This window comes from Pristiophorus japonicus, chromosome 9 (genome assembly GCF_044704955.1).
Source record: "Pristiophorus japonicus isolate sPriJap1 chromosome 9, sPriJap1.hap1, whole genome shotgun sequence".
NCBI lineage: Eukaryota > Metazoa > Chordata > Chondrichthyes > Pristiophoridae > Pristiophorus > Pristiophorus japonicus.
The window spans coordinates 126,421,152-126,447,617 of record NC_091985.1 but is presented as its reverse complement, the minus strand read 5'-3'; the positions used below and the strand labels follow the sequence as shown (position 1 = coordinate 126,447,617).

The 26,466-nt window shown below is 44.0% G+C and overlaps 1 protein-coding gene and 1 pseudogene across 4 annotated transcripts in view; both read left to right on the top strand.

Moving 5' to 3' along the window:
* macrod2 (mono-ADP ribosylhydrolase 2) overlaps positions 1 to 26,466 on the top strand; it is a 1,460,169-nt gene that overhangs the window by 1,390,182 nt on the left and 43,521 nt on the right. For all 4 annotated transcript variants that reach the window (XM_070889818.1, XM_070889820.1, XM_070889817.1 and 1 more), the window contains one exon: positions 19,521 to 19,601. In XM_070889818.1, the coding sequence (XP_070745919.1) occupies positions 19,521 to 19,601 (81 nt within the window). The remainder of the gene's footprint in view (positions 1 to 19,520; positions 19,602 to 26,466) is intronic.
* On the top strand, positions 21,724 to 25,180 carry LOC139272861 (spliceosome-associated protein CWC27 homolog pseudogene; annotated as a pseudogene).

The window sequence follows — 26,466 nt, the reverse complement described above, 5'->3', positions numbered from 1 at the left end:
TTCATTGGTCAGGAAAAGATCATTCATACTGCTAGGACAATGGCCCACAATTTGCGGTTGTATCGACAGTGAAACTGTCAGCACTCACCGTCATTACTGTGTAAAACTGACAGCAACTTCTTGCATTCATACATGCACAGTTAAATGTGGAAATCCGGAAGTTGCTGTCAGTGATACCCTGCCCCATCACAGGGGGTTGTTGCAGTCTTCGCAGATGCAATCAACACAGAATCAGTGATTTGACGGGAACGTCAACTTTTTACGCACTATTCTCGCTGTAAAAAGCATTGAAAATGTTAAGCCTTGTCGAATGAAGTATAACTGAGTTTTTGACAGCATACTAATTCATAATCACTGCTGAACAATTTCTGGGCCTAAAAAACTAAATTTTGTAAGTGTGGAGTGTCCTTCCCTTACAATAACAATTTAAAATTTGCCTGATTTTTAAAAGAATAAAAACATTTTTTTTAAGTTTGTGCTGTTTCAGCTTCTACCAAAATCCCACATGTATGTCCCAATCTTTATTTAAAATGATTTTAAAATGATTTCTGTAAAATGATTAAAAAGTGAATTATACTCCAAACTTTTTATTTCCTGGTTTGCTGTCTGTGAGAATTCTTCAATCTGTTTGGCTGATCAGCTGGCTTGACGATGTCACTGTTGCTGGACATCAAAGATCCCCGATAGATGGTGCCAGATTCAAAGTCATGTCGGAATAGGGGAAATCGACTCTCTAAATCTTTATGGGCAGGTTTCTTCGAGGTCAGCGGCGAGCGCCATTCCTTTGCCACTGACCGCAAAATGCGGGCCAGTATCTCAATGCACTTTTTACCGTGTTCAGTAAAGGGTATAGCATCAGTCAGTTGTATCCATGGCTCACATATAACTCATTAGCATTTAAAATGAACAGCCAGTTATAACAGTCAGCGAGCAACAGAATCATTTTGGGGCATCTATTTTCAGTGCTGTTGGGCAAATTGCACAATTTTCTATCATGTCAATATTTTAATGAAATAATAATGATCTGTAAAGTGGAGGAATAGGGATGATATTGTAATATAGAATTGTGTTGCAATCTATTATAAGGTGTTCTATCTTTCCAGTGTTAATATTTAATACAATAAGTTATTAATAAACATTGATTATTGTATAATATGGAATATTCTCTTCTTTCCCCTACACTGGCAGTTGACAGTTTACTTTTCTATCTTTCCTTATTTTAGACACTCAGATTCAAGTCAGGATGGCTTCAGCCATTATGACAGCCGCTTGTTTACCTAAGCCCAAAATAGCAAAGAATCTTGCAGTTAATGAAGGGAAATGACACTTCACATGCACAGAGCAACATTTTGTGCTTCTGTGCATCAGACGCGCCGTTGATTAAACTTAGATGAATTCTAAATGCTCTGAACTGCATGAAGTTCAGTATTTGCAATTAAATCCGAACGTGGCTCATTCTGGCTTCCCAATTAATTTGAACCTCGTTGATGACTCAAAACACATCAAACCAAATTGTTAGCAAGTGGAAAATAATGCACATTATTTATTTTTCTGATCGTGTACCAGAAAATTGGTGTATTTACAAGACACTGAGAGGAGCATTTATTGAAAAACATATTTGCTTTGTGACTATTAACATCTAAACCACATAAATTAGTGTATTTACAAGACACTGTGAAAGGCTCATTTATTGAAAAACACATTTGAACTGCTGGCCTTCAAAAGGCAAAGAACCACATGAAATGATCAGGAAGTGGCTTCGCAGACAATAAAAGCATGATTTATTAATTGATATAAAATCCATCTTCTGTGAGACATGGTCTGATTACTATAGTGTGTAGTGGTGATAGCAAGTAGTCATTAATTGTCATTTCTAATTGGTAGTAACCTGTAATCAGCACATTGAATGAATCTTTGATGTTTAAAGAAAAGAAAAGTTTGCATTTATGTAGCATCTTTCGCGACTTCAGGACATCCCAAAGCTCTTTACAGCCAATGAAATATTTTGTTAAGTGTATACACTGTTGTATTGTAGAAAATGCAGCAGCCTATTTGCACACAACAAGCTCCCACACACATAAGAACATAAGAACATAAGAATTAGGAACAGGAGTAGGCCATCTAGCCCCTCGAGCCTGCTCCGCCATTCAAAAAGATCTGGACTCAGCTCCACTTACCCGCCCGCTCCCCGTAACCCTTAATTCCCTTATTGGTTAAAAATCTATCTATCTGTGATTTGAATACATTCCATGAGCTAGCCTCAACTGCTTCCTTGGGCAGAGAATTCCACAGATTCACAACCCTCTGGGAGAAGAAATTCCTTCTCAACTCGGTTTTAAATTGGCTCCCCCGTATTTTGAGGCTGTGGCCCCTAGTTCTAGTCTCCCCGACCAGTGGAAACAACCTCTCTGCCTCGATCTTGTCTATCCTTTTCATTATTTTAAATGTTTCTATAAGATCACCCCTCATCCTTCTGAACTCCAATGAGTAAAGACCCAGTCTGCTCAATCTATCATCATAAGGTAACCCCCTCATCTCCGGAATCAGCCTAGTGAATCGTCTCTGTACCCCCTCCAAAGCTAGTATATCCTTCCTTAAGTAAGGTGACCAAAACTGCATGCAGTACCCTGTACAGTTGCAGCAGGACCTCCCTGCTTTTGTACTCCATCCCTCTCGCAATGAAGGCCAATATTCCATTCGCCTTCCTGATTACCTGCTGCACCTGCAAACTAACTTTTTGGGATTCATGCACAAGGACCCCCAGGTCCCTCTGCACCGCAGCATGTTGTAATTTCTCCCCATTCAAATAATATTCCCTTTTACTGTTTTTTTTTCCAAGGTGGATGACCTCACATTTTCCGACATTGTATTCCATCTGCCAAACCTTCGCCCATTCGCTTAACCTATCTAAATCTCTTTGCAGCCTCTCTGTGTCCTCTACACAACCCGCTTTCCCACTAATCTTTGTGTCATCTGCAAATTTTGTTACACTACACTCTGTCCCCTCTTCCAGGTCATCTATATATATTGTAAACAGTTGTGGCCCCAGCACCGATCCCTGTGGCACACCACTAACCACCGATTTCCAACCCGAAAAGGACCCATTTATCCCAACTCACTGCTTTCTGTTAGCCAGCCAATTCTCGATCCATGCTAATACATTTCCTCTGACTCCGCATACCTTTATCTTCTGCAGTAACCTTTTGTGTGGCACCTTATAGAATGCCTTTTGGAAATCCAAATACACCACATCCATCGGGACACCTCTCTCCACCATGCTCGTTATATCCTCAAAGAATTCCAGTAAATTAGTTAAACATGATTTCCCCTTCATGAATCCATGTTGCGTCTACTTGATTGCACTATTCCTATCTAGATGTCTCGCTATTTCTTCCTTAATGATAGCTTCAAGCATTTTCCCCACTACAGATGTTAAACTAACCGGCCTATAGTTACCTGCCTTTTGTCTGCCCCCTTTTTTAAACAGAGGTGTTACATTAGCTGCTTTCCAATCCGCTGGTACCTCCCCAGAGTCCAGAGAATTTTGGTAGATTATAACGAATGCATCTGCTATAACTTCCGCCATCTCTTTTAATACCCTGGGATGCATTTCATCCGGACCAGGGGACTTGTCTATCTTGAGTTCCATTAGCCTGTCCAGCACTACCCCCCTAGTGATAGTGATTATCTCAAGTTCCTCCCTTCCCACATTCCCGTGACCAGCAATTTTTGGCATGGTTTTTGTGTCTTCCACTGTGAAGACCGAAGCAAAATAATTGTTTAAGGTCTCAGCCATTTCCACATTTCCCATTATTAAATCCCCCTTCTCATCTTCTAAGGGACCAACATTTACTTTAGTCACTCTTTTCCGTTTTATATATCGGTAAAAGCTTTTACTATCTGTTTTTATGTTTTGCGCAAGTTTACTTTCATAATCTATCTTTCCTTTCTTTATTGCTTTCTTAGTCAGTCTTTGCTGTCGTTTAAAATTTTCCCAATCTTCTTGTTTCCCACTAACCTTGGCCACCTTATACGCATTGGTTTTTAATTTGATACTCTCCCTTATTTCCTTGGTTATCCACGGCTGGTTATCCCTTCTCTTACCGCCCTTCTTTTTCACTGGAATATATTTTTGTTGCGCACTATGAAAGAGCTCCTTAAAAGTCCTCCACTGTTCCTCACTTGTGCCACCGTTTAGTCTGTGTTTCCAGTCTACTTTAGCCAACTCTGCCCTCGTCCCACTGTAGTCCCCTTTGTTTAAGCATAGTATGCTCGTTTGAGACACTACTTCCTCACCCTCAATCTGTATTACAATTTAACCATACTGTGATCACTCATTCCGAGAGGATCCTTTACTTGGAGATCGTTTATTGATGTAATGTGATGTAACAGTGATGTAATGATAACCAGATAATATGTTTTAGTGATGTTGATTAATATTGGCCAGCGCACCGGGGCTAACTCCCCTGCTCTTCTTCAAAATAGTGCCATGGGATCTTTTACATCACCTGAGAGAGCAGACGAGGCCTTGGTTTAACATCTCGTCCAAAAGACAGCACTTCCAACAGTGCAGAACTCCCTCAGTATTGCACTTGGATTGTCAGCCTAGAATTTGGTGCTTAGGTCTCTGGAGTGAGAGTTGAAACCCACAACCTTTTAACTCCGAGGCGAGAGTTCTACCCACTGAGCCACAGCTGACATAATGTTGTACATTATGGCATGAAAAACTAAACATGGAGGCCACATCAGCATCGAACTTCTATTGATAATATGGTGGTTGCAGCCATCAGTAGAATGTTATAATGATAGAGACACATTGGTCAGCATGCCATGCTTTGGCCAGTTGTCTGAAACCAAGTGGTTGAAAGATATGAATTATTCGACAACATTATACAGCTGGAAAGCAACATCAGTACACAAGTGCCACCTACTGGATTAGTAACAACAACTGTTCAAACTAAGACTCATTACGCAGTCCCAAACAGTTCCGATATGGATTATGCAAGAGATCGTTAATTTCCTCAGGTCATGCCAAAGAAAGGATAAAATCAGGCATTGACTAATAACCCACTATTATTATTAAGCTCTTCTTATTCAGTATAAATTGCGTCCATCGGTTTAGATGCAGTCTTTTTATAGTACACGCCAGTGAAGATGATTCCCTCTGTCAAAGCCAGTAAAATGTTACTGTGATCTGGTATCCTGTGTTATTTAAGTACCAGGTCTTGGATGAGGCCCCACTTTCTGGTTGTCAATGGTGATGAGCCAAAAGTAAAAATCTTAAATCCTCACTCTCCTGCAATCTGGAATTTCCTTTGCTGTTTTTTTGCATTAATTTGTCCTGTTTAAACAAATAGCGAAAAAAGGTAATGCAGGAACCAACGTATTGCTGGGAGGTTTGCCTGTATTGATATAGATATTGGATGTGGACTGGGTCTGGCTTGTTTGTGATGCTCCCTGAGTTTGAATAGCCTGCCAAGACTTATAAGCTAGGCTTGCACTTAAAGAATGGCCACTTGAGCAATATATGAGAGGACTGTCAGTGTCCATTAAACAATACCCCAATAGCAAGTGGCAGTGCCTTCTGGCTTCAAGAGGAGTAAATTAAAATATATTTTGAATGTAGCAGCCTTAAAAGGAACAGAAAATGTGGTCCTTTTGCTGCTCATTATTAGCTGTTTTTAACTTGAAATTTATAAAACACCTGTGTTAACGACACCATTTCCTTCATTTAACTTATGTAGCTTAATATTAATATACTCAAAAGTAATGAAGACAAACACGGAAAAAGTTCCACTCACTGTTTGTGATATTTACCTGTGTAAAGTTGGGAAAAAAACATCAGAATTGCATTGTCAGCTAACTCAACAACAACTTGTATTGATATAACGCCTGTAATGGAGTAAATTGCTGTTATTGAGCAGCGTGGCGGCCCCGAGGAAACACCAGCAGCAGGTCGGGGCCATAAAAGGAGCATACCACTTCAGGGAGCAGCGCGAGCTGGTGCAAGAGGGTAATGGCTGTGAAAAGGGTGACTGGATTGGACGTCACCATTATCCAGGTCGGTTATTGGAGCATGGGCAGGTACAGCAGGAGCGGCGAAGTTGAGGCGAAGGAGCAGCGAGAGATTGTAGAGGGTTGTGATCGGGGCCCAGGAGAGGCGTGAGTTCGGGGGCCCAGAAGAGACGAGAGCCCAGGGGCAGCACGGACCAGCCCACACTGCAATATGTGTGCGCACTAGGTCCGTGCAGCAGAACCAGTCTCCAGTTGGCTTGGTTAATCCTTGCCACTGAACCAAGACCAAGCTCTGTCAAACCTGTGTGGTGGCTGGTGTGCAACGACCACCACACTTTGTAAAAATCCATGCACAGGCATCTTCCACCCTTCAATATGCAGTTTCGGACCTGGAATATTAGGAGGTCCTTCATTGAAACACCTGTGAACTCATTGAACTCATCCCTTTTTGGTGTGGAAGCAAGTCATGCTCGATTCGAGGGACCGCCTATGAAGAAGAAGAATGGAGTAAAACATCCCAAGGCGCTTTACGGGAGCGAATATCAAACAAAATTTGACACCGAGCTGCATAAGGAGATTGGTTTTAAGGAGCAACTTAAAGGAGGAGAGAGATGTAGAGAGGCGGAGAGGTTTAGGGAGGGAACTCCAGAGCTTCGGGCCTTGGCAGCAGAAGGCATGGCCGCCAATGGTGGAGCGATTAAAATTGGATATGCTCAAGAGGCCAGAATTGGAGGAACGCAAATATCTCAGAGGGTTGTCGAGCTGGAGGAGGTTATTGAGATAGAGGGGGGGCAGGTGCGGGAGCTGCGGGGGGGTGAAGATGAAAATAAGTATGAGAATTTTTAAATTAAATGTAACTCAAATGTTACATTTAAAAAATCTAAGGATGGGGAGGTGCATAGGAATGGAAGAAAAGGATGTATGCTGGAACTTGAAATGTACAAAAAGTAAATGATTTATCAAACAATGTTCTCTACATACGTAGTTACATAGTAATGAAAATATGGTGCTTGTGTTTCAGTAATTATAAGACCTGTTTTCATTCTAGAAATAGCAAAATAATTGAAAGGACTGATAGTGAAAAACAAAGAAGCAGATCCCAAACCAGTGACAACAGTATTACATTAAATCTTTCCCTAATTTCCACTACATCAAGGCGCCATCACTAGTGTCATATTTTCAGTGTTGCATTCTTCGACTCATGAGAAATTAATATTCAATATAATGTTTTAAAAAAAATCAAAATGATCTACAAATACAAATGTTGCCAAAGTTTAGCTCACCCAAAACTCAGCTCCATATTGTCCCGCTGACCCATTGCTCCTGTGCTTGCTGCCCTACATTGGCTCCTGGTTCAAGGATACCTCCAATTTATAATTCTCAGCCCTATTTTTAAATTCTTTCATGACCTCAGTCGCCCTAACACTGTAACCTCCTCCAGCCGTAAAATTACCACCAGAACTCTACATTCTTTTCTCCCTTGACCCAGCATTAGCAGCCGAGCCTTCAGCTGTCTCGGCCCCACATTCAGGAATTTACTCACTGAACCTCTGCACCTCCCTCTCCTTCTTTAAGACCCTCGCAAACACATCTTTTTCGACCCTAATTTTCATCACCCCTCCTAATAGTTCCTTTCTCGGCTGGATGTCCGATAAGGTCTGAGTACACTTGTGTGAAGCACCTTGAGACATTTTTAAATGTTAAAAGATGGTTGCTGCATTTAAAGCTCCTTAACATTAGGAGGTGCCTAACGACAACTTAATTCCCAATCAGATGTTGTTAACGATCTCAACATATCAACAAATTCAACTTGTCAGCATGTCAAATGGCCTAATTCCCTGTGACCACACGTTTAAATGAAACAGGGGCATGTTCCTATACTAAGCTGTTCATGGATCTAGACTGGTCGGGGTCACTGATACATGCACCATGGTCCTGCATTGCATGTATCAGCGGCAGGTCGGGGCCATAAAAGGAGCCGTGTGCGGCGGCCCAGGAGCAGCGTGGAGGCCCCGACCTGCGAGGGAACATCAGCGGCAGGTCGGGGCCATAAAAGGAGCGGCGTGTGGCGGCCCAGGAGCAGCGTGGAGGCGTGCCACTACAAGATACAGCGCGAACTGGTGCAGGAGGGTGACGGCTTTGAAGACTGACGTCATCAAGATCCAGGTCGGTGATTGGAGCATGGGCAGATACAACAGGAGCAGCGAGGTCGGGGCGAAGGAGCGGCAAGAGACTGTGGAGGGTACGTGATCAGGGCCCAGGGGAGGCGCGAGTTCGGGGCCAGGGGCGCAGGGGCAGCACGGGCCAGCCCACACTGCGATACGTGTGCGCACTAGGTCCGTGCAGCAGAGCTGGTCTCCAGTTGTCTTCGGTAATCCTTGCCACTGGACCAAGCCCGTGTGGTGGCTGGTGTGCAACGGCCACCCCACGTTCAAAAAATTCACACACAAGCATCTTCCACCCTTCAGGATGTAGCTCAGGTCCTTCATTGAAACACCTGTGAACTTAGCCTTTTTTTGGCGTGGAAGGAAGTCATCCTCGTTTTGAGGGACCACCTATGATGATGATGATGAGTGACCCAGAACAAGTCAGGATCCATGAACACCATTGTATTGGAACCTGCCCCTGTATCATTTAAACTTATAAGTTACAAGGAATGAGGCCATTTGACATGTTTAGTCCGTTCCTTTATCCCAAAATATTTAGTAGTGCTGCATTAAAAAATGAAGTGCAGTAGTCAGGTTAAAAGTCCAAAGTAAATATGTTTATTAAACATTTGTATAAAACGGTTGTACTTAGCTTAACGTGACTTATCTTTAAACTTTCATAACTGTAAAAACTTTAATGAATTACGTGGCAAACTTTCAAAAGAACAATCAACCAAACAAACCAACAAACAAGCCATCTATCCTCCTCCTTAGCACTGTGCGCCACTCCTGCCCCAGTAGATGCCGCTAAACCTGCGCGTGCCCGTTGTTGCAGACTTCTGTCTCCTTGCCCCCCTTAACCCGAGGTTTAATCTGTATTTTTTCCAACACGGCTTTCTTGCTGTTAGGTTATGACAGTGACTGAGCCAAAATGTGTCATTGTGGGAGGCCCGGCTTCCTCTTCATCATCATCCTCAGCCTTTGGATCAAACTGTTTTTGGTGCGGAGTAGAAAGCGTTCCTCGCATCAGTGACAGCCTGGGTGAGCCCCCCCTATTGCTGCTACTACCTCTGTTATCTGTCCTGAAAGTCTTTCCACCTGTAATGACAGTCCTGCAATTTCTCTCCTCACCTCACCCATTCCTCCAGCCAGTGTTGCTACTTCATCTCTTACCTCCCCTAACTCTACCCTCACCCCACCGAAGGCTTCCAGGAGCAATTGCGATTGTTGAATGTTCTCCCTGCTCATCCCCACAAGATGCCCTAAGTTCTCTGAATCCTGTGTTTCTGCATCAGATCTCCCTTCCACCCTCCTTTGACTGGGGCCAGCTTCTGTATTGATGGTTGGTCTTCTCCTGTAATATTTAATCATTGAGTCTATCCTCTGCTCCACGGCTGTTAGTTGCAGCCTACTTGGTGGACCTCCTCCAGTTTGCGACCGTTCTCGGTTGATCTGTGACACCATCTTCTGCAAAGATGAAAATGGAACTTTTTAAGAGATGGTCCTTCTGAACACGCGCACGCACACACACGTTATTGCAGTGCATAAATATAAATATAATTAAAAACATAAATAAATTTAAATATAAATTATTAATTACAGTCATTGCTTGTCTGAGGTCCTGCCACTTCTTTTTCAGCTGCGCTCTGGTTCTCGGGGTAATGGACATTCCATTAAACTCGACTGCGATCTGGTCCCAAACTTCTGAGAGTACAGAGGGTTTAAGTTTCTTTTTACCAAAGCTCCCCTTGTTTTCAAGAACTTCCCATCTACTCTCAATTAAGTCTATCAGGGACTCAATTTCTTCTGCAAGAAATCTCTTGGCCCTGACATCTTCCCCTTCTCCGTCTCCGTCTCTGCTGCTTTCCCCTTCTCTGCACCCTTCCCTTGCATCCATCTCTTGATTGAAGCTGTATTTCCTACCTGCAAATCCACCTTTGCCACCAATGGATTCGCAGTCGTGATCCACACAGTCCCCACACATGCTGATTTTTTTTCTACTGCGCATGCGCAGAATTTTTTTGTTTGTTTTGTTTTGCCCATGCGCAATGAGTTGGTTGTTTAATTGCGGGGGTGGCGGGGGGGCAGGGGTTTGAGTGCATGCACTGTGCATTTTCGGCGCACACTCTAAGCACTGCCCCCCGAGATCGACTCGTGTTGCGCCGTCGCGACAGGATTGTTACGTTTGCCGGAAACTTGGGATTTTTTTTTCCAGCGCAGATGGTCCACAACGAAACGTGCATACAGATCAGTGTACGCTTTTATTTCTGCTTGGGCAAAATTGGGGCCAATTATCCCTTGCTTTTTGTGTTTTTTATGTATATATGATTTAGATTTGAATGTCGGGGTTTGATTTAGAAATTTGCAGATGATACAAAAATTGGCTGTGTGGTTGATAATGAAGAAGAAAGCTGTAAACTGCAGAAAGATATTAATGAACTGGTCATGTGGGCAGAACAATGGCAAATGGAATTCAATCCAGAGAAGTGTGAGGTAATGCATTTGGGGAGGACTAACAAGGCAAGGGAAAGCACATTAAATGATAGGACACTGAGCAGTGTAGAAGAACAAAGGGACCTTGGAGTGCATGTCCATAGATCCCTGAAGGTAGCAGGCCAGGTAGATAAGGTGGTTAAGAAGGCATATGGAATACTTGCCTTTATTAGCCGAGGCATAGAATACAAGAGCAGGGAGGTTATGCTTGAACTGTATAAAACACTAGTTAGGCCACTGCGAGAGTACTGCGTGCAATTCTGGTCACCACATTACAGGAAAAATGTGATTGCATTGGAGAAGTTACAGAGGAGATTGACGAGGATGTTGCCTGGACTGGAGAATTTTAGCTTTGAGGACAGATTGGGTAGACTGGGTTTGTTTTCTCTGGAACAGTGAAGGCTGAGGGAAAACCTTATTGAGGTATATAAAATTATGAGGGACCTAGATAGAGTGGATAGGAAGGACCTATTTCCCTCAGCAGAAGGGTCAACAACCAGGGGACATAGATTTAAAGTAATTGGTAGGATGTCGAGAGGAGACTTGAGGGGACATTTTTTCACCCAGAGGATGGTGAGGGTCTGGTACTCACTGCCTGAAAGGGTGGTAGAGGCAGAAACCCTCGCCACATTTAAAAAGTACCTGGATATGCATTTGAAGTGCCATAACCTGCAAGGCTACGGACCAAGAGCTGGAATGTGGGATTAGGCTGGATAGCTCTTTGTCAGCCGGCTTGGGCACGATTGGCCGAATTGGCCTCCTTCTGTGCTGTAAATTTCTATGATTCTAGGGCAAAGGCCTCGTGATATTTTCCAATTTGAGAAACAGTTCTTTATACAATGGGAGAATCTCAAAGCACTCCCGCAAGATTTCCATCAAGAACAAGTGTTCCTCAGTGCCCATTCTAAAATCTACTGGGACCCTGATGGCTAGGAATTCCTCTGTACATTACACTTAATCTCCGGGGCAAAGTCATAATAAGATATTAGAGGGTAATCCTAATCTTCTCCAAATATTCCTTTAATAACATTGATAATGGGATACATATAGCACGTGGAAGAATTACTAGTCATAATACATGCTGTTTAGGAGCCCGGTCAGCATTAGTTTTATTCTATCATTGAACAGGAAAATTTCAACTGCACTGATGTGTTGTCATTACTCTTTACAACAACAATGACTTGCATTTATATAGCGTTTTTAACCACAATTTGCATTTATATAGCTCCAAGTATATACGAGTATATTCAAGGTTGAGATTGATAGATTTTTGGAATCTAAGGGATATGGGGATCGGGTGGCAAAGTGGAGTTGAGGTCGAACTCAACTCCAATTTTATTCAGGGCAGGAACAGAACTTTATTTTACTGGTTGTGCGAATGAGTAGCAGATGAAATTCAGCAGCAAAAAAATATAATTTGTCCCTCATAGCTTTGTGAGAATTATCGAGAGAGAGAGAGCGAGCTATGGCTATTGCTCAGGTAAAAATAAAATGTCAGAAGGAAAGGAAGAAAGGAACTGCACTTACTAAACATTTAAAGACGGAGTCACAACTGACAATATACATGAACATCAAAATAACGAAGTGGGAAACCTGCTTGATTGCCTGTTCTTCTGTTACCGCCAGTCAGTTGCAGTGTTAAGCTGTTTCCACAGTTCTGTCAAGAGATGTTTGTCTCAGTTTGCTACTGCCTGCATCATTTGACTTAAGGCAGTCAGTCTGAATTGGAAATTTGTATCCAATATATACAGTACATAATTGTAAATCGATTAATAAGGTAAAAAGAGAAATATAGAAAAAATATAGAGAAAAGCAGTGCTCAGTAAATGCCAGTTAAGGGTACCTATAATACCAAATACCTCACAACAATCTTTTTCAGGAATTTGGTTCCTGCTCCAATCCTTGAACTCTATTTTCCATTAGTTGCTGTAGATGCATACGTAAAGGTAGATTTCAATTTACAGAAGTACACTTTAAAACTGGATTTTAAAATCTTAGCATTAGGAGGCATTCAATGTTCCCTCTAAAATGTTGTTGTTTTGCCCGGCCAGTTTTTTCAATGCATGGTATCTTTACATTTTTTGTGTGCTATTTGAGAGCTTGTGAACGGCCTGCGGCGTACCTTCAAAGAAGCTTTAGAGGTTATTTCTATTTCATCTTGTTACACCCTCCCATTCTCTTATCAGTCAATGATCATATTGAATGGTGGTGCAGGCTCGAAGGGCCGAATGACCTACTCCTCCACCTATTTTCTCTGTTTAATCACAATAAACAGTTCTGTATTGTCCCTCTCATTTTTAACCTTGGTTTGGAGAGTGTTGTCACAAATTATGGTTATTTCTATTTTAACAGCACTCAATGTCAAGTATTAATCTGACATATAGACACATATAGGGGTCAAGTTTCGACCAGCCGCTAGAACGGCGCACATCGGAGAGGCCCGCCTAATTTATAAAACAAAAATTGCGCCGAATGCTTACCTCGCGATTCTCCAATAGCTGTAGGTCCAATTCCACCTCGGCGCGGCGCAGCAGGAGCTGCTGGGGGCGGAGCTACAGCCCTGTGCCAAAAACAGTGCCGGCAGCTGCGCGCGTGTGCAGTAGCTGCCGGCGTCCTGTCTCCGGGGCGACGATCCTATCCCAGGCCGAAGGGACGTCACCCCTATCCCCGCCGACTGGCCTGTGCATCTTACCTCGGCGGCGGGGCCCGCCTGCCCAGCCTCTCGCTGGGGACGCGCCCCGCCCGAAGAGTAGTCGGCGGCATCGGCAGCCCAGCATCGGCTGCGTGCGGGCCCCCCCCCGCGAAGTCCTCGGAGGGGCCTGGCTTCTTGTTCGTCGGCAGGGCCCGCCCGCCCTGCATCTCGCTGGGGTGGGCCCCGCCCGAAGTGTCGGCAGCGGCAGCAGCCTGGCATCTTCTTCTCTTCCCCCCCCCATCTTCTTCTCTCCCCCCATCTTCTTCTCTCCCCCCCCATCTTCTTCTCCCCCCATCTTCTTCTCCCCCCCATCTTCTTCTCTCCCCTCCCATCTTCTTCTCTCCCCCCCCATCTTCTTCTCTCCCCCCCCATCTTCTTCTCTCCCCCCCCCATCTTCTTCTCTCCCCCCCCATCTTCTTCTCCCCCCCATCTTCTTCTCTCCCCCCCCATCTTCTTCTCTCCCCTCCCATCTTCTTCTCTCCCCCCCCATCATCTTCTCTCCCCCCCCCATCTTCTTCTCTTCCCCCCCATCTTCTTCTCTCCCCCCCCATCATCTTCTCCCCCCCCATCTTCTTCTCTCCCCCCCATCTTCTTCTCACCCCCCCCATCATCTTCTCCCCCCCCATCTTCTTCTCCCCCCCATCTTCTTCTCTCCCCCACATCATCTTCTCTCCCCCTCCCCATCTTCTTATCTCCCCCCCCATCATCTTCTCCCCCTCAATCTTCTCTTCCCCCCCATCTTCTTCTCTGCCCTCCCCCATCTTCTTCTCCCCCCATCATCATCTCTCCCCCCATCATCATCTCTCCCCCATCATCATCTCTCCCCCATCATCATCTCTTTCCCCCCCATCATCTTCTCCCCCCCATCATCTTCTCCCCCCCATCTTCTTCTCTCCCCCCCCCATCTTCTTCTCTCCCCCCCATCTTCTTCTCTCCCCCCCCATCTTCTTCTCTCCCCCCCCATCTTCTTCTCTCCCCGCCCATCTTCTTCTCTCCCCCCTTCTTCTTCTCTCCCCCCCATCTTCTTCTCTCCCCCCCATCTTCTTCTCCCCCCCATCAACTTCCCCCCCCCATCTTCTTCTCTCCCCCCCATCTTCTTCTCTCCCCCCCATCTTCTTCTCCCCCCCATCTTCTTCTCTCCCCCCATCTTCTTCTCTCCCCTCCACATGATTTTCTCCCCCCCCATCTTCTTCTCTGCCCTCCCCCATCTTCTTCTCCCCCCCATCTTCTTCTCTCCCCCCATCTTCTTCTCTGCCCTCCCCCATCTTCTTCTCCCCCCCCATCTTCTTCTCTCCTCCCATCTTCTTCTCTCCCCCCCATCATCTTCTCCCCCCCATCATCTTCTCTCCCCCCCATCTTCTTCTCTCCCCCCCCCCATCATCTTCTCCCCGCCAATCATCTTCTCTCTCCCCCATCATCTTCTCCCCCCCATCATCTTCTCTCCCCCCCATCTTCTTCTCTCCCCCCCCCATCATCTCTCCCCCCCCATCTTCTTCTCTCCCCCCCATCATCTTCTCCCCCCCATCTCCTCTCTCCCCCCCATCATCTCTCCCCCCCCCATCTTCTTCTCTCCCCCCCATCATCTTCTCCCCCCCATCATCTTCTCTCCCCCCATCTCTTCTCTCCCCCCCCCCATCATCTTCTCCCCGCCAATCTTCTTCTCCCCCCCATCTTCTTCTCTGCCCTCCCCCATCATCTTCTCCCCGCCAATCTTCTTCTCTCCCCCCCATCTTCTTCTCTGCCCTCCCCCATCTCTTCTCCCCCCATCTTCTTCTCCTCCCCCCATCTTCTTTTCTCTCCCCCCATCATCATCTCTCCCCCCCATCTTCTTCTCTCCCCCCCATCTTTCTTCTCTCCCCCCATCTTCTTCTCCCCCCATCTTCTTCCCCCCCCCATCTGCTTCTCCCCCCCATCATCATCTCTCCCCCCCCATCTTCTTCTCCCCCCATCTTCTTCTCTCCCCCCCATCACATCTCTCCCCCCCATCTTCTTCTCTCCCCCATCTTCTTCTCTCCCCCCATCTTCTTCTCTCCCCCATCTTTTCTCTCCCCCCATCATCATCTCCTCCCCCCCATCTTCTTCTCTCCCCCCATCATCATCTCTCCCCCCATCTTCTTCTCTCCCCCCGCATCTTCTCTCTCCCTCCCCATCTTCTTCTCTCCCCCCCCCATCTTCTCTCTCCCTCCCCATCTTCTTCTCTCCCCCCCCATCTTCTCTCTCCCTCCCCATCTTCTTCTCTCCCCCCCCCATCTTCTCTCTCCCTCCCCATCTTCTCTCTTCCCCCCCCCCCCATCTTCTTCTCTCCCCCCCATCTTCTTCTCTCCCCCCCATCTGCTTCTCCCCCCCATCTTCTTCTCTCTCCCCCATCATCTTCTCCCCCCATCATCTTCTCTCCCCCCGCATCTTCTCTCTCCCTCCCCATCTTCTTCTCTCCCCCCCATCTTCTCTCTCCCTCCCCATCTTCTCTCTCCCTCCCCATCTTCTTCTCTCCCCCCCATCTTCTCTCTCCCTCCCCATCTTCTCTCTCCCTCCCCATCTTCTCTCTCCCTCCCCATCTTCTCTCTCCCCCCCCCATCTTCTTCTCTCCCCCCCCCCATCTTCTCTCTCCCTCCCCCCCCCCCATCTTCTCTCTCCCTCCCCATCTTCTTCTCTCCCCCCATCTTCTCTCTTCCCCCCATCTTCTTCTCTCCCCCCCATCTTCTTCTCTCCCCCCCATCTTCTTCTCCCCCCCCCCATCTTCTTCTCTCCCCCCCCCATCTGCTTCTCCCCCCCCATCTTCTTCTCCCCCCCCCATCTTCTTCTCTCCCCCCCATCTTCTTCTCTTCCCCTCTTCTCCCTGGTGCTGTAGGTGAGTAAAAATAATTCTTTATTTATTGAGCGATTTTTAATTTTTAAAATTAAAAAAAATTTTTTTGATTGATTTATTAGTTTATTTATCATTTATTATTGATGATGGCTCTTCATTTGTAAAAGTGAAGTGTTTAGTGTTTGTTAACCATGCCTCCCCCCACCCCCCCATTCCCTACGCCTGAATTGTAACCAACGCCTGATTTTCTAAGTGTAGGCAAGGTTTTTCTGAGCGTACAAAAATCTACACTTACTCCATTCTAAGTTAGTTTGGAGTAAGTTTTCACTGCCTAAACTTTCAAAACAGGCGTAAGTGGCCGGACACGTCTCCTTTTGAAAGAAAAATCTGTTCCAAACTGACACTGTTCTAACTGACTAGAACTGGAGCAAACTAAATGCCGAGAATTGCAATTTCTAAGATACTCCATTCTAAACCAGTTGCTCCAAAAAAATAGGAGCAACTCAGGCCGAAACCTGACCCCATAGACACAAAATAAGCGCAATCAGTGATGAAGAAAAGATATGCACCCAACAAATTGAGAACCTGAAATAACCTAAACTGCACCTTCAGCAGGACTCCTGCCAAATTGCCCAAGGGTCTATTGCCACCCGTCTCCAGCTGGTTCCTGGGGTCGGTGGTATTAGCAGGGAAATCGAACAGGTTCCCAGGTCTCGTATCCCCGCTGTCATTTACATGTGGCGTGGCAAACAAGGACAGCCAGCTGACTTCAGATTTGGAGTAGGAGGATCAAAATCCAAGATGGCTTTAGTAGCGGGAAGAATGCGGCAGTTGGCCTCCTTGCATGATTTTACACCTTTATGCCACCCAATTTTAGGTGGTTTAGCGAAGAAAAATCTAGGACCAGGTCTTTTGAAACATCATGTCCAAGTTTTTGGAGTCGAAATTCGGTTACGCCCTGTTTCGTAAGTCCCGCCCCAGCCACGAAATTGGGGGTACCGTCCCCCGACAGGAAGTGGAGTGTCCTGTCGGGCACTCCACTTCTTCTCTGGGGTCGGACCGGCGAGCTAAGCGCGGGAATTTTCCTCTGGGGTAGAGAATTCCAAAGATGCACAACCCTTTGAGTGAAGAAATTTCTCCTCATCTCAGTCCTAAATGGCCAACCCCTTATTCTGAGACTCTCCGCCACCCCACCCCCACTCCTAGTTCTAATTCTGGTTCTACTAGACTTGTTCTAGAATGTAAAATGTATTCTGATTAAGCTTAATCTTACCGGGATTTTATAGTCAATTTTTAGGGTATACATCTGAAAATGTAGCTGTATTTTTGTATTGTGCTTAGTGATCCTTTCACAATCATTGAAAAGATCATTGTTTTATTCTCAGAGTGGTGTCCTCTTTACACTTTTATTCTTTACTTACAGTTCCAAGTGTATTCTTAATTTTATTAACTTATTGCCATTGACCGTTGAAACAGATCACATAGAATCACATCGTGTCCACAGCACAGAAACAGGCCATTTGGGCCCAACAGGTCTGTGCTGGTGTTTATGGTCCTCACGAGCCTCCTCCCACCCCTCTTCATCTCACCCCATCAACATATCCTTCTATTCCTTTCTCCCTCATGCTTATGTAGCTTATCCTTGAATGCATCTATGCTATTCGCCTCAACGACATTCTAACTACTTTCTGGGCAAAGAAATTTCTCTTGAATTCCCAATAGGATTGATTGGTGCCAACTTATACTTATGGTCACTGGTTCTGGTCTCCCCTGCCCCCCCCCCCCTGCCAATAGTGAGTCTTTATTAGTAGTTAACATAAGAATTAGGAGCAGGAGTAGGTCATGCAGCCTATCTATTCCATTCCTTGCAGGAGTACAAATCCACTGGTGACGATCAACTTCCTCTACCTCATCCATTTGCCCAGTATTCATACATGAGTGAGATGTTTAATGCTTTTTCATACTTTTTTTCTGTTTGGTGTTTTAAACAACTATTTGCTACTGAACGTTGTTGTGCGCCTTGCGTTAATTTTTTTTCACTTTAAATTTTCAGAAGGATTCGTTTTCCCGTGAAAAAAAATTACAATTGTTAAAAGATTAACTTACTTTCATCCCATTTAAAAGAAATATATAATTTTTTTCTAATAATTATTTTTCGGAACCCTGCAGAGAGTTTTTTTTTAAAGCATGAAATTCACACTATCATATTGGCCTGGGGGACAGCTGTGTTGTTCAAGGTATTTCTCAAATCAAAGCTGTTTGATGAAGTACAGTAAAATTGCAGCAGAGATGGGCGTGAAATTCTTTCCTGGAGATGAAGGTTCCGTAATTTGCAATATTAATTCTCTTTGTTGTGCGCGGCCTGTTTATTTCAGTGCATGGCACCGTTACATTTGCTGCACAGCCACGCATACAAAGTATCTTGGAGGGAACAACTCGTGGGCGTCCTGCGTGCAACTTTCCAGATTGCTGCGTGGTCATGAACGTGCGCGGCTGAGAGGGAACATTGCTAACGTGTATCGAAAAATCCAGATATTCACACTGAAAAATACACAGTTATCATCCTCAAGTTACATAGATTCCGATCGAGTCTACAGTACCGAAGCAGGCCATTTGGCCCAATTAGTCTGTGCTGGTGTTTATTCTCCACACGAGTCCCCTCCCATTCCATCTACCTCATCTCTTGCACATTCAACTAAAATGCACAACAAAATCAAAAATCTTTTGCAGCTTTATCCAGCTGTGCAGGCCAAACATTATATAGCTGCTCCAGGAAGGCATCATGAAGATGAATCCACATTTACTATCATTGAGTTACATGGAATTATATCGCGTTTACAGCATAGGAATAGGCCCAGCTGGTCTATGCCAGCGTTTCTGCTGCACACAAGCCTCCACACACCCCTCCTCATCTCACCCTATCAGCATATCCTTCTATTCCTTTCTACCCGCGTGTGTTTATGTAGCTTCCCCTTAAATGAACCTGTGCTGTTCACCTCCAACTACCTCCTATCACAGCGCGTTCCACATTCGTACCACTTGGTTACCGAATGACAACCTGCCTTCTCAGGCACAGAATGCATGGTGTGGATGAGCCAAATGAATGGAGGATGTGTACTGTTACCAGTTTTATTGGTTTGGCTACTTCAAAGCAACTAACTTAGGAAAAGTATTTTTTTAATGTGTTGAGCAACAGGGTGATGAAAATATTTCATCGTGAAAAGTTGTGTTTCTCTAACAAAAATGACTGTGTTCAGTTTACTGTAGTTAGTAATTAAAATGAATCAATTTCACTGTCCAATTTTTATTATAAATATTATTTTTCAGACTTACCAAGTGAATATATTTTTTTTTCTTTTTTTTTTAGTTTCAACAGAAGGAAGCCCTGATGGTGAAGCAGAAAATTCTCCACAGAAGACAGAGGATGAAAAATGTGCTGATTCACCTAGTAAGAGCTTTTCACACATTGCGTTGATGAGATGATTCTTAGAGAAGACTTAGTTGAAGTACACATGGCATATAGAACATTGCATGTTCATATCGAAAACCTGGGCTTCAATGCAGCCAAGACTGAGTGATGGGAGTTGACAGGTTTTTTTATGATTGTAGTGATTCAAATTTTCATTCATTCCTTAAGCAACGATGAGGAGATGCTTTTAACACATATATATATGTACTTTTTTTAAACCTTCACATTTTAGCTTCGCTGCTTTCAAATTGACCTGATTGCTATCATCTTCCAGAAGGACACCTCTGAAGCCACGTTTGCAGTCTATATTGAGAAGTTTTAGCTGTAGTGAAGTGCTATAAGAGTTCCATGTGATAGTCGTGTCAGCTATGGCTCAGTTGGTAGCACTCTCGCCTCTGAGTCTCATGGTTTTGGGTTTATGTCTCACTCCAGAGACTTGAGCACAAAATCCAGACTGACATTCCAGCGCAGTATTCAGGGGAGTGCTGCATTGTCGAAGGTGCCATCTTTCAGATGAGGCGTTAAACCGAGGCCCCGTCTGACCTTTCACGTGGATGTAAAAGATCTCATTTCGAAGAAGAGCAGGGGAGTTCTCCCAGGTATTGTGGCCAATATTTATCCTTCAATCACCATCATAAAAAAAAAAGATGATCTGGTCATTATCTCATTGCTGTTTGTGGGAGCAAATTGGCTGCCGCATTTTCTACATTGCAACAGTAATTACACTACAAAAGTACTTCATTGGCTGTAAAGCGCTTTGGGACATCCTAAGGACTATTCCAACGCAATCCTGGCCGGCCTCCCATCTTGCACCCTCTGTAAACTTAAGGTCATGCAAAACTCTGCTACCTGTATCTTCATAGAATCATAGAAATTTACAGCACAGAAGGTGGCCATTTTGGCCCATCGTGCCCACCTTAACTCACACCAAGTCATGTTCACCCATTACCCCTTTGCTCACTGAGGTACATTGGCTCAAGCTTGCGCATGCCCGATTTTAATCGCTCCACCATTGGCGGCTGTGCCTTCAGCTGACGAAGCTCTGGAATTCCCTGCCTAAATCTCTTTGCCTCTCTTCCTTTTCTTCCTCCTTTAAGACGCTCCTTAAAACCTATCTCTTTGACCAAGCTGCCCTAATATTTCCTAATGCGGTGTCACATTTTGCATTGATAACGCAACTGTGAAGCGCTTAGGGACATTTTTCTACGTTGAAGGCGCTATACAAATGCAAGTCTTTTAGATGAGTTGTGGTGGTGCCGGTATAATTCCCACTTGTTGGCAATGCTACTCTGAATTTAGCACCAAGTGAACTGTGCAGAAGGACTGTTATTTTACTCCACCCTATTAATAAATCCAACCAGGGAAATAAGGAGAAATTCCTTTACACAGAGAGTGAGTGGGTGGAATGTAGAATTCACTGCCACAGGAAGTGATTGTGGCAAATAGCATAGATGCTCCTAAAGGAAGCTAGACAAGAATATAAGAAATAGGAGCAGGAGGAGGCCATACAGCCCCTCGAGCCTACTCTGCCATTCAATAAGATCATGGCTGATCTTTTACCCCAACTCTACTTTCCTGCCCTTTTCCCATATCCTTTAGTGTCTGTGAGAGAAAAGGGAATAGAAAGATACGCTGAAAGGCTGAGATGAGGTAGATGGAATGGGAGGAGACTCATGTGCAGTATAAAGACCAGCACAGACTAGTTGGGCCGAATGGCCTGTTTCTGTGCTGTATATTCTGTGTAATTCTTTGCACTTGACAAGGTTGAAGTAAATGGAAAAAGTAAATAACTCTCCAAAGGCCCTGCGGTTTTTTTGCCTAACTAATATTTACAAGGATTTATTTACTAAGGATTGGTAGTAATTTTGCAGCTTCACCCTCATAGTCCTAAAGAGCAGTCCAGAGAAAGGAGTTAGCCAGTGTTCCCTGTAAGCTGCGCATGCACAGCCGCGCAGTAATCCGCAAGATTCTGCACAGGCCGCTCACAAGCTTTCCCATTTGAAATACTGAGTATACGCAGAAATGTAATGGGACCGCGCATTGAAATAAACAGGCCTCACACAACAAAGGGAACATTGGAACAGAGATCGCCCATGACGTTATGGTTAGATTCATTATCAGGCTGGACATTAAAGAGCTCTATACTGAATCTGAACTGTGCGACAACACTGTGATAGTATGTATAAATATTTACAAATGACACTCCCAGCATTGCTGTCCCTCACCTCAATGAGTAAAACCATGCACATCTACATAGAATGTACAGCTCAGAAACAGGCCACTCGGTCCAACTGGTCTGTTGCTGGTATTTATGCTCCACACGAGCCCATCTATTGGACATGGACACAGATGTTTTCCCGCAGCTGATTTGGTGTAAAGTGTAACAATGCTGCATTTCAGGAAAAAAATAATCTTCAGGCCTAATCTTTTGCACACGGCACAATACACATTTTGTACCGTTTCAGTTTCCTATTGTGATATATTCACAGAGCACAAGCACACACAGCTTCCAACATGGCAGGCAGCTCTCTCGGAAGCCTCCGGAAATCTGCCTGGTTCTGTTTAATTATTAACTGTCCACATCCACAGCGTGGAGCTACAAACATTACAAGCTTACAGACATTACACTTGTCCCTCCTTAATGAAGAAGTTATTATAACAAACATCAAACATAACTTTCATGTTTATACATAACACAGGATCTAAACTTTTTTTTTTCATATTTACAAATTTAACTTTACCACTTGTTTTCTGTTTCGAAGAGGATACCTTCGCTCTCGAACAGAACTTTCCAAACCTGGTGTCGAATCTAAACTCATTGGAGGCTCATCCTGAGGAACGTTTTCCTCCACGGAATTTCCTTGATTTTCATTTGAACTCACTCTAACTTCAGGCTCTTTGTTTTCCTGACTCGGACTCAGACTTTCATTCTGATTCTCCCCTGGATTTGTTTCCAGTACATTAGATTTAGGATTTGCTGCTGGTGTATCAAAACTATCTGATGAGTCAGAAATAATGAATCATTCCCACCTTCAACTCCTTCCATGTCTGTAGGTAAAATATGATCAATATGAACAAACCTAACCTGTCCATTATCAAACATCTTTACCAAATATGTGCAAGGACCACATATCTTCACCACTCTTCCTGGTAACTACTTTAACCATTTATGGTGATGGTTCTTCACTCTCACCTACTGGTTTAATTTCACACTTCTCTCTTTTACTCTACCTCTATCATGATTCTCTTTCTGTCTTAATTGTGTCTCTTCTACGGACGGTCCCAAATTTGGCTTTAACAACGAGAATCTGGTTCGTGGCTGTCATTTGAGAAACAACTCTACTAGTGTTCTACCAGTAGTTGTATGAGGAGTATTTCGATATGTAATCAAAAAATTTGCCAATTTGTGATCCAGTGACAACTGTCGTTTCCTTGGATTTGGATCTAACATTTGTTTTATGAGGGCACGTTTTACAATTTGTACAGTGCGCGCTGCTGCACCATTCGAAGCAGGATGGTATGGTGGTACCTTGGTATGTTTCACACCATTTTGCTCGTGAATTGTGCAAATTCTTCTGAACGAAATTGTGGTCCATTTTCCGAAACATTCTCTTCAGGGAGGTCAAATGAAGAAAATAATTTTCGCAAAATGTCCAATGTTTTACTTGTTATTATTTTCCACATTGGAAACACTTCAACCCACTTTGAATGGCTATCAATCACAATGAACAATTGTTGTCCTTCTAACTCAGCAAAATCAATATGTAGCCTTTGCCACATCCTGGGAGGCCATTTCCATGGCTGTAATGGTACTGGTGATGGTTGCTTGCTTACCGATTGACATGTCATACACTGACTCACGATGTACTCTATATCTTTATCAAGACCTGGCCACCATAAATAACTGCTTGCAAAACTCTTGGTCAAGCACATTCTCAGGTGCTGGTCGTGGAATTCTCCTAATAATTTGGACCTGAATTTATTTGGTATAACCACTCTTGCACCCCACATGATACAATCTTTATCAACTGATAATTCATTCCTACGGATGAAGAATGGATGAATATCTTTGTCTGTTACCTGGTTTGGCCATCCTTTTGCAATATGATTATAATTATACACCTTTGACATCACTGGGTCACGTTTGGTTGCTCTACCAATCTCTTCAGCTGTAACTGGCAGATCACTCGGGCGCGAGCCATGAGACGTGAACAAAAAAGTAAAATTTCGGGGGGGATTCTTAGTGCAGCCACCTAACTGGATACCCAAAGTATTTACTTTTTTGTTCACGTCTCATGGCTCGCGCCCGAGTGATCTGCCAGTTACAGCTGAAGAGATTGGTAGAGCAACCAAACGTGACCCAGTGATGTCAAAGGTGTGTTTTCATAGGCAGGGTTTTTAAACGTTGCTGTTTTGCCGTGAGTTGATATTTCATTGCGTTTGGAGTCGGGACGACTTTGCACCTGCCCCTCCCATTTGAACGGAACTGGCGATCTGAAAACATGGCGGTGAAGTCAGGCCGAGACTGCGACCATTGGTGAGGAGCGGGAGCGGGGCGTGCGCTCCGACAGTGCGCAGGTTCCGCCACTTTAATCGGGGCTTGGTTCGAAACCACCGCAACGAGCAATAAATATCTACATCCAAGAGCCGCCGAGCAGTGAGAAGGTCCTTTTGAAGTCCACAGCAGGTGACATTGATATAGAGTTATGGTCCAAAGAGGCACCAAAAGCATGCAGAAACTTTATCCAACTCTGTTTGGAAGGTTATTATGATAACACAATATTTCACAGGGTTGTACCCGGCTTTATTGTTCAAGGAAGGGATCCTACAAGAAGTGGAACAGGTGGCGAATCAATATATGGGAGACCATTTAAGGATGAATTTCATTCTCGTTTACGTTTTAATAGAAGAGGATTGGTTGCTATGGCAAATGCTGGACCTCGTGATAATGGCAGCCAGATTTTCTTTACATTGGGTCCTGCGGATGAACTCAATATCAACATTCTATCTTTGAAAAGGTGACTGGTGATACTATTTATAATATATTAAAATTAGCGGAAGTAGAAATTGATAAAGATGAGCGACCAATCAGCCCTCATAAGATTAAATCGACAGAGGTGCTGCACAACAGCTTTGATGACATTGTTCCAAGCGTATTGAAAAAACACAAAAAGGAGACGAGAGAGGAAGATGTGAAAAAAACTAATTCCAAAGGCACAAATAAAATTCAGTTGACTTTCCTTTGGAGAAGAAGCAGAGGAGGAAGAAGAAGAAGTGAACAGAGTTAGTCAGAGTATGAAAGGAAAAAGCAAAAGCATCATGATTTGTTGAAGGATGACCCCCGGCTAAGCTCTGCTCCAGTTGTTGAAAGTGAACCAGCAACAGTGAAGAGAAAAAGAAAATCTACCTGGTTCTGTTCAATTATTAACTGTGCAATTGCAGTACACAATACGTCCACATCCATAGTGTGGCGCTACAAACATTACAAGCTTACAGACATTACACCTATATCGACTTACATGTCAGTTTTTTGTTCAAAAGCCTTTATTTTTTTTTAATACTATCTGCTGTGAAGGATGAATTCTTTTGCATGGAGAGAATTTCTGTCGGTGCAGAGAGAACACTAATGAAAAGTTAAAAATATCTAAATGAGAACAATTGGTGGATTTGACTTAAAAATTTAAATTTTCGACAACATTTAAAAAAATGTAATTCTTATTAGATTATACTGGGGAGGTTTCTCCGTTGTGTTTTTGCCAACATTTACAGCTATTCCGATGCATAAGGGTTTACTTGATCTTTTTTCACCAATTGTTGAAATCACTTGTATGCCCTCATTGCAATTATTGTTGGGATCGGAACAATTTTATTTCATCTTGACACACAAAACATTGTGTGCAGCATAGCTTCCTCGGTGCTCCTTGTAACAGATTCATTTATGCGCTAGTGTGATTTATATGTAACAAAAAAAGAGGTTGATTTCCTTTGAAGGGCATGATACTGTGTTTGAGCTGTCAGATTTACAAGTGTTTTAAGAATGGTCCAACATCAGAATGCATCCCACACAAGTTAAAGATACAGCTCTCTTCAGCAAACTCTAGCTCTTACGATCAATCATGTAACCTTCTTTTCGCACTTCAGCTGGCAGGCAATAGATGCACATTCTTATTTTTTTTAAGTGTATCATGTCATTTATTCATAATCTTTCAAATATGTCTCCATAAATGTTTCTGCATTCATTTGAATGGTCAGCACACAGTGCTATTTTTATTTAGTGTATTTTGTATGGAGTGTTTTATGCTATGATTGAATGACAAGTCCAGTTTGGAAACTATAAAGTGGAAACAATCTCTGATGAATATAAATGGTGCAGACTCATTCAGTTTTGATGTGATCAGAGTTGAATGTTCGGTAACCGTGCGTGAAATTAATACAGGTGAGATAAGAACATAACATAAGAAATAGGAACAGGAGTAGGTCATACGACCCCTCGAGCCTGCTCTGCCATTCAATAAGATCATGGCTGATCTGATCATGGATTCAGCTCCACTTCCCTGCCCGCTCCCCATAACCCCTTATCCCCTGATCGTTTAAGAAACTGTCCATTTCTGTCTTAAATTTATTGAATGACCCAGCTTCCACAGCTCTCTGAGGCAGTGAATTCCACAGATTTACAACCCTCAGAGAAGAAATTTCTCCTCATCTCTGTTTTAAATGGGCGGTCCCTTATTCTAAGATCATGCCCTCTAGTTCTAGTCTCCCCCATCAGTGGAAACATCCTCTCTGTATCCACCTCGTCAAGCCCCCTCATAATCTTACACGTTTTGATAAGATCACCTCTCAT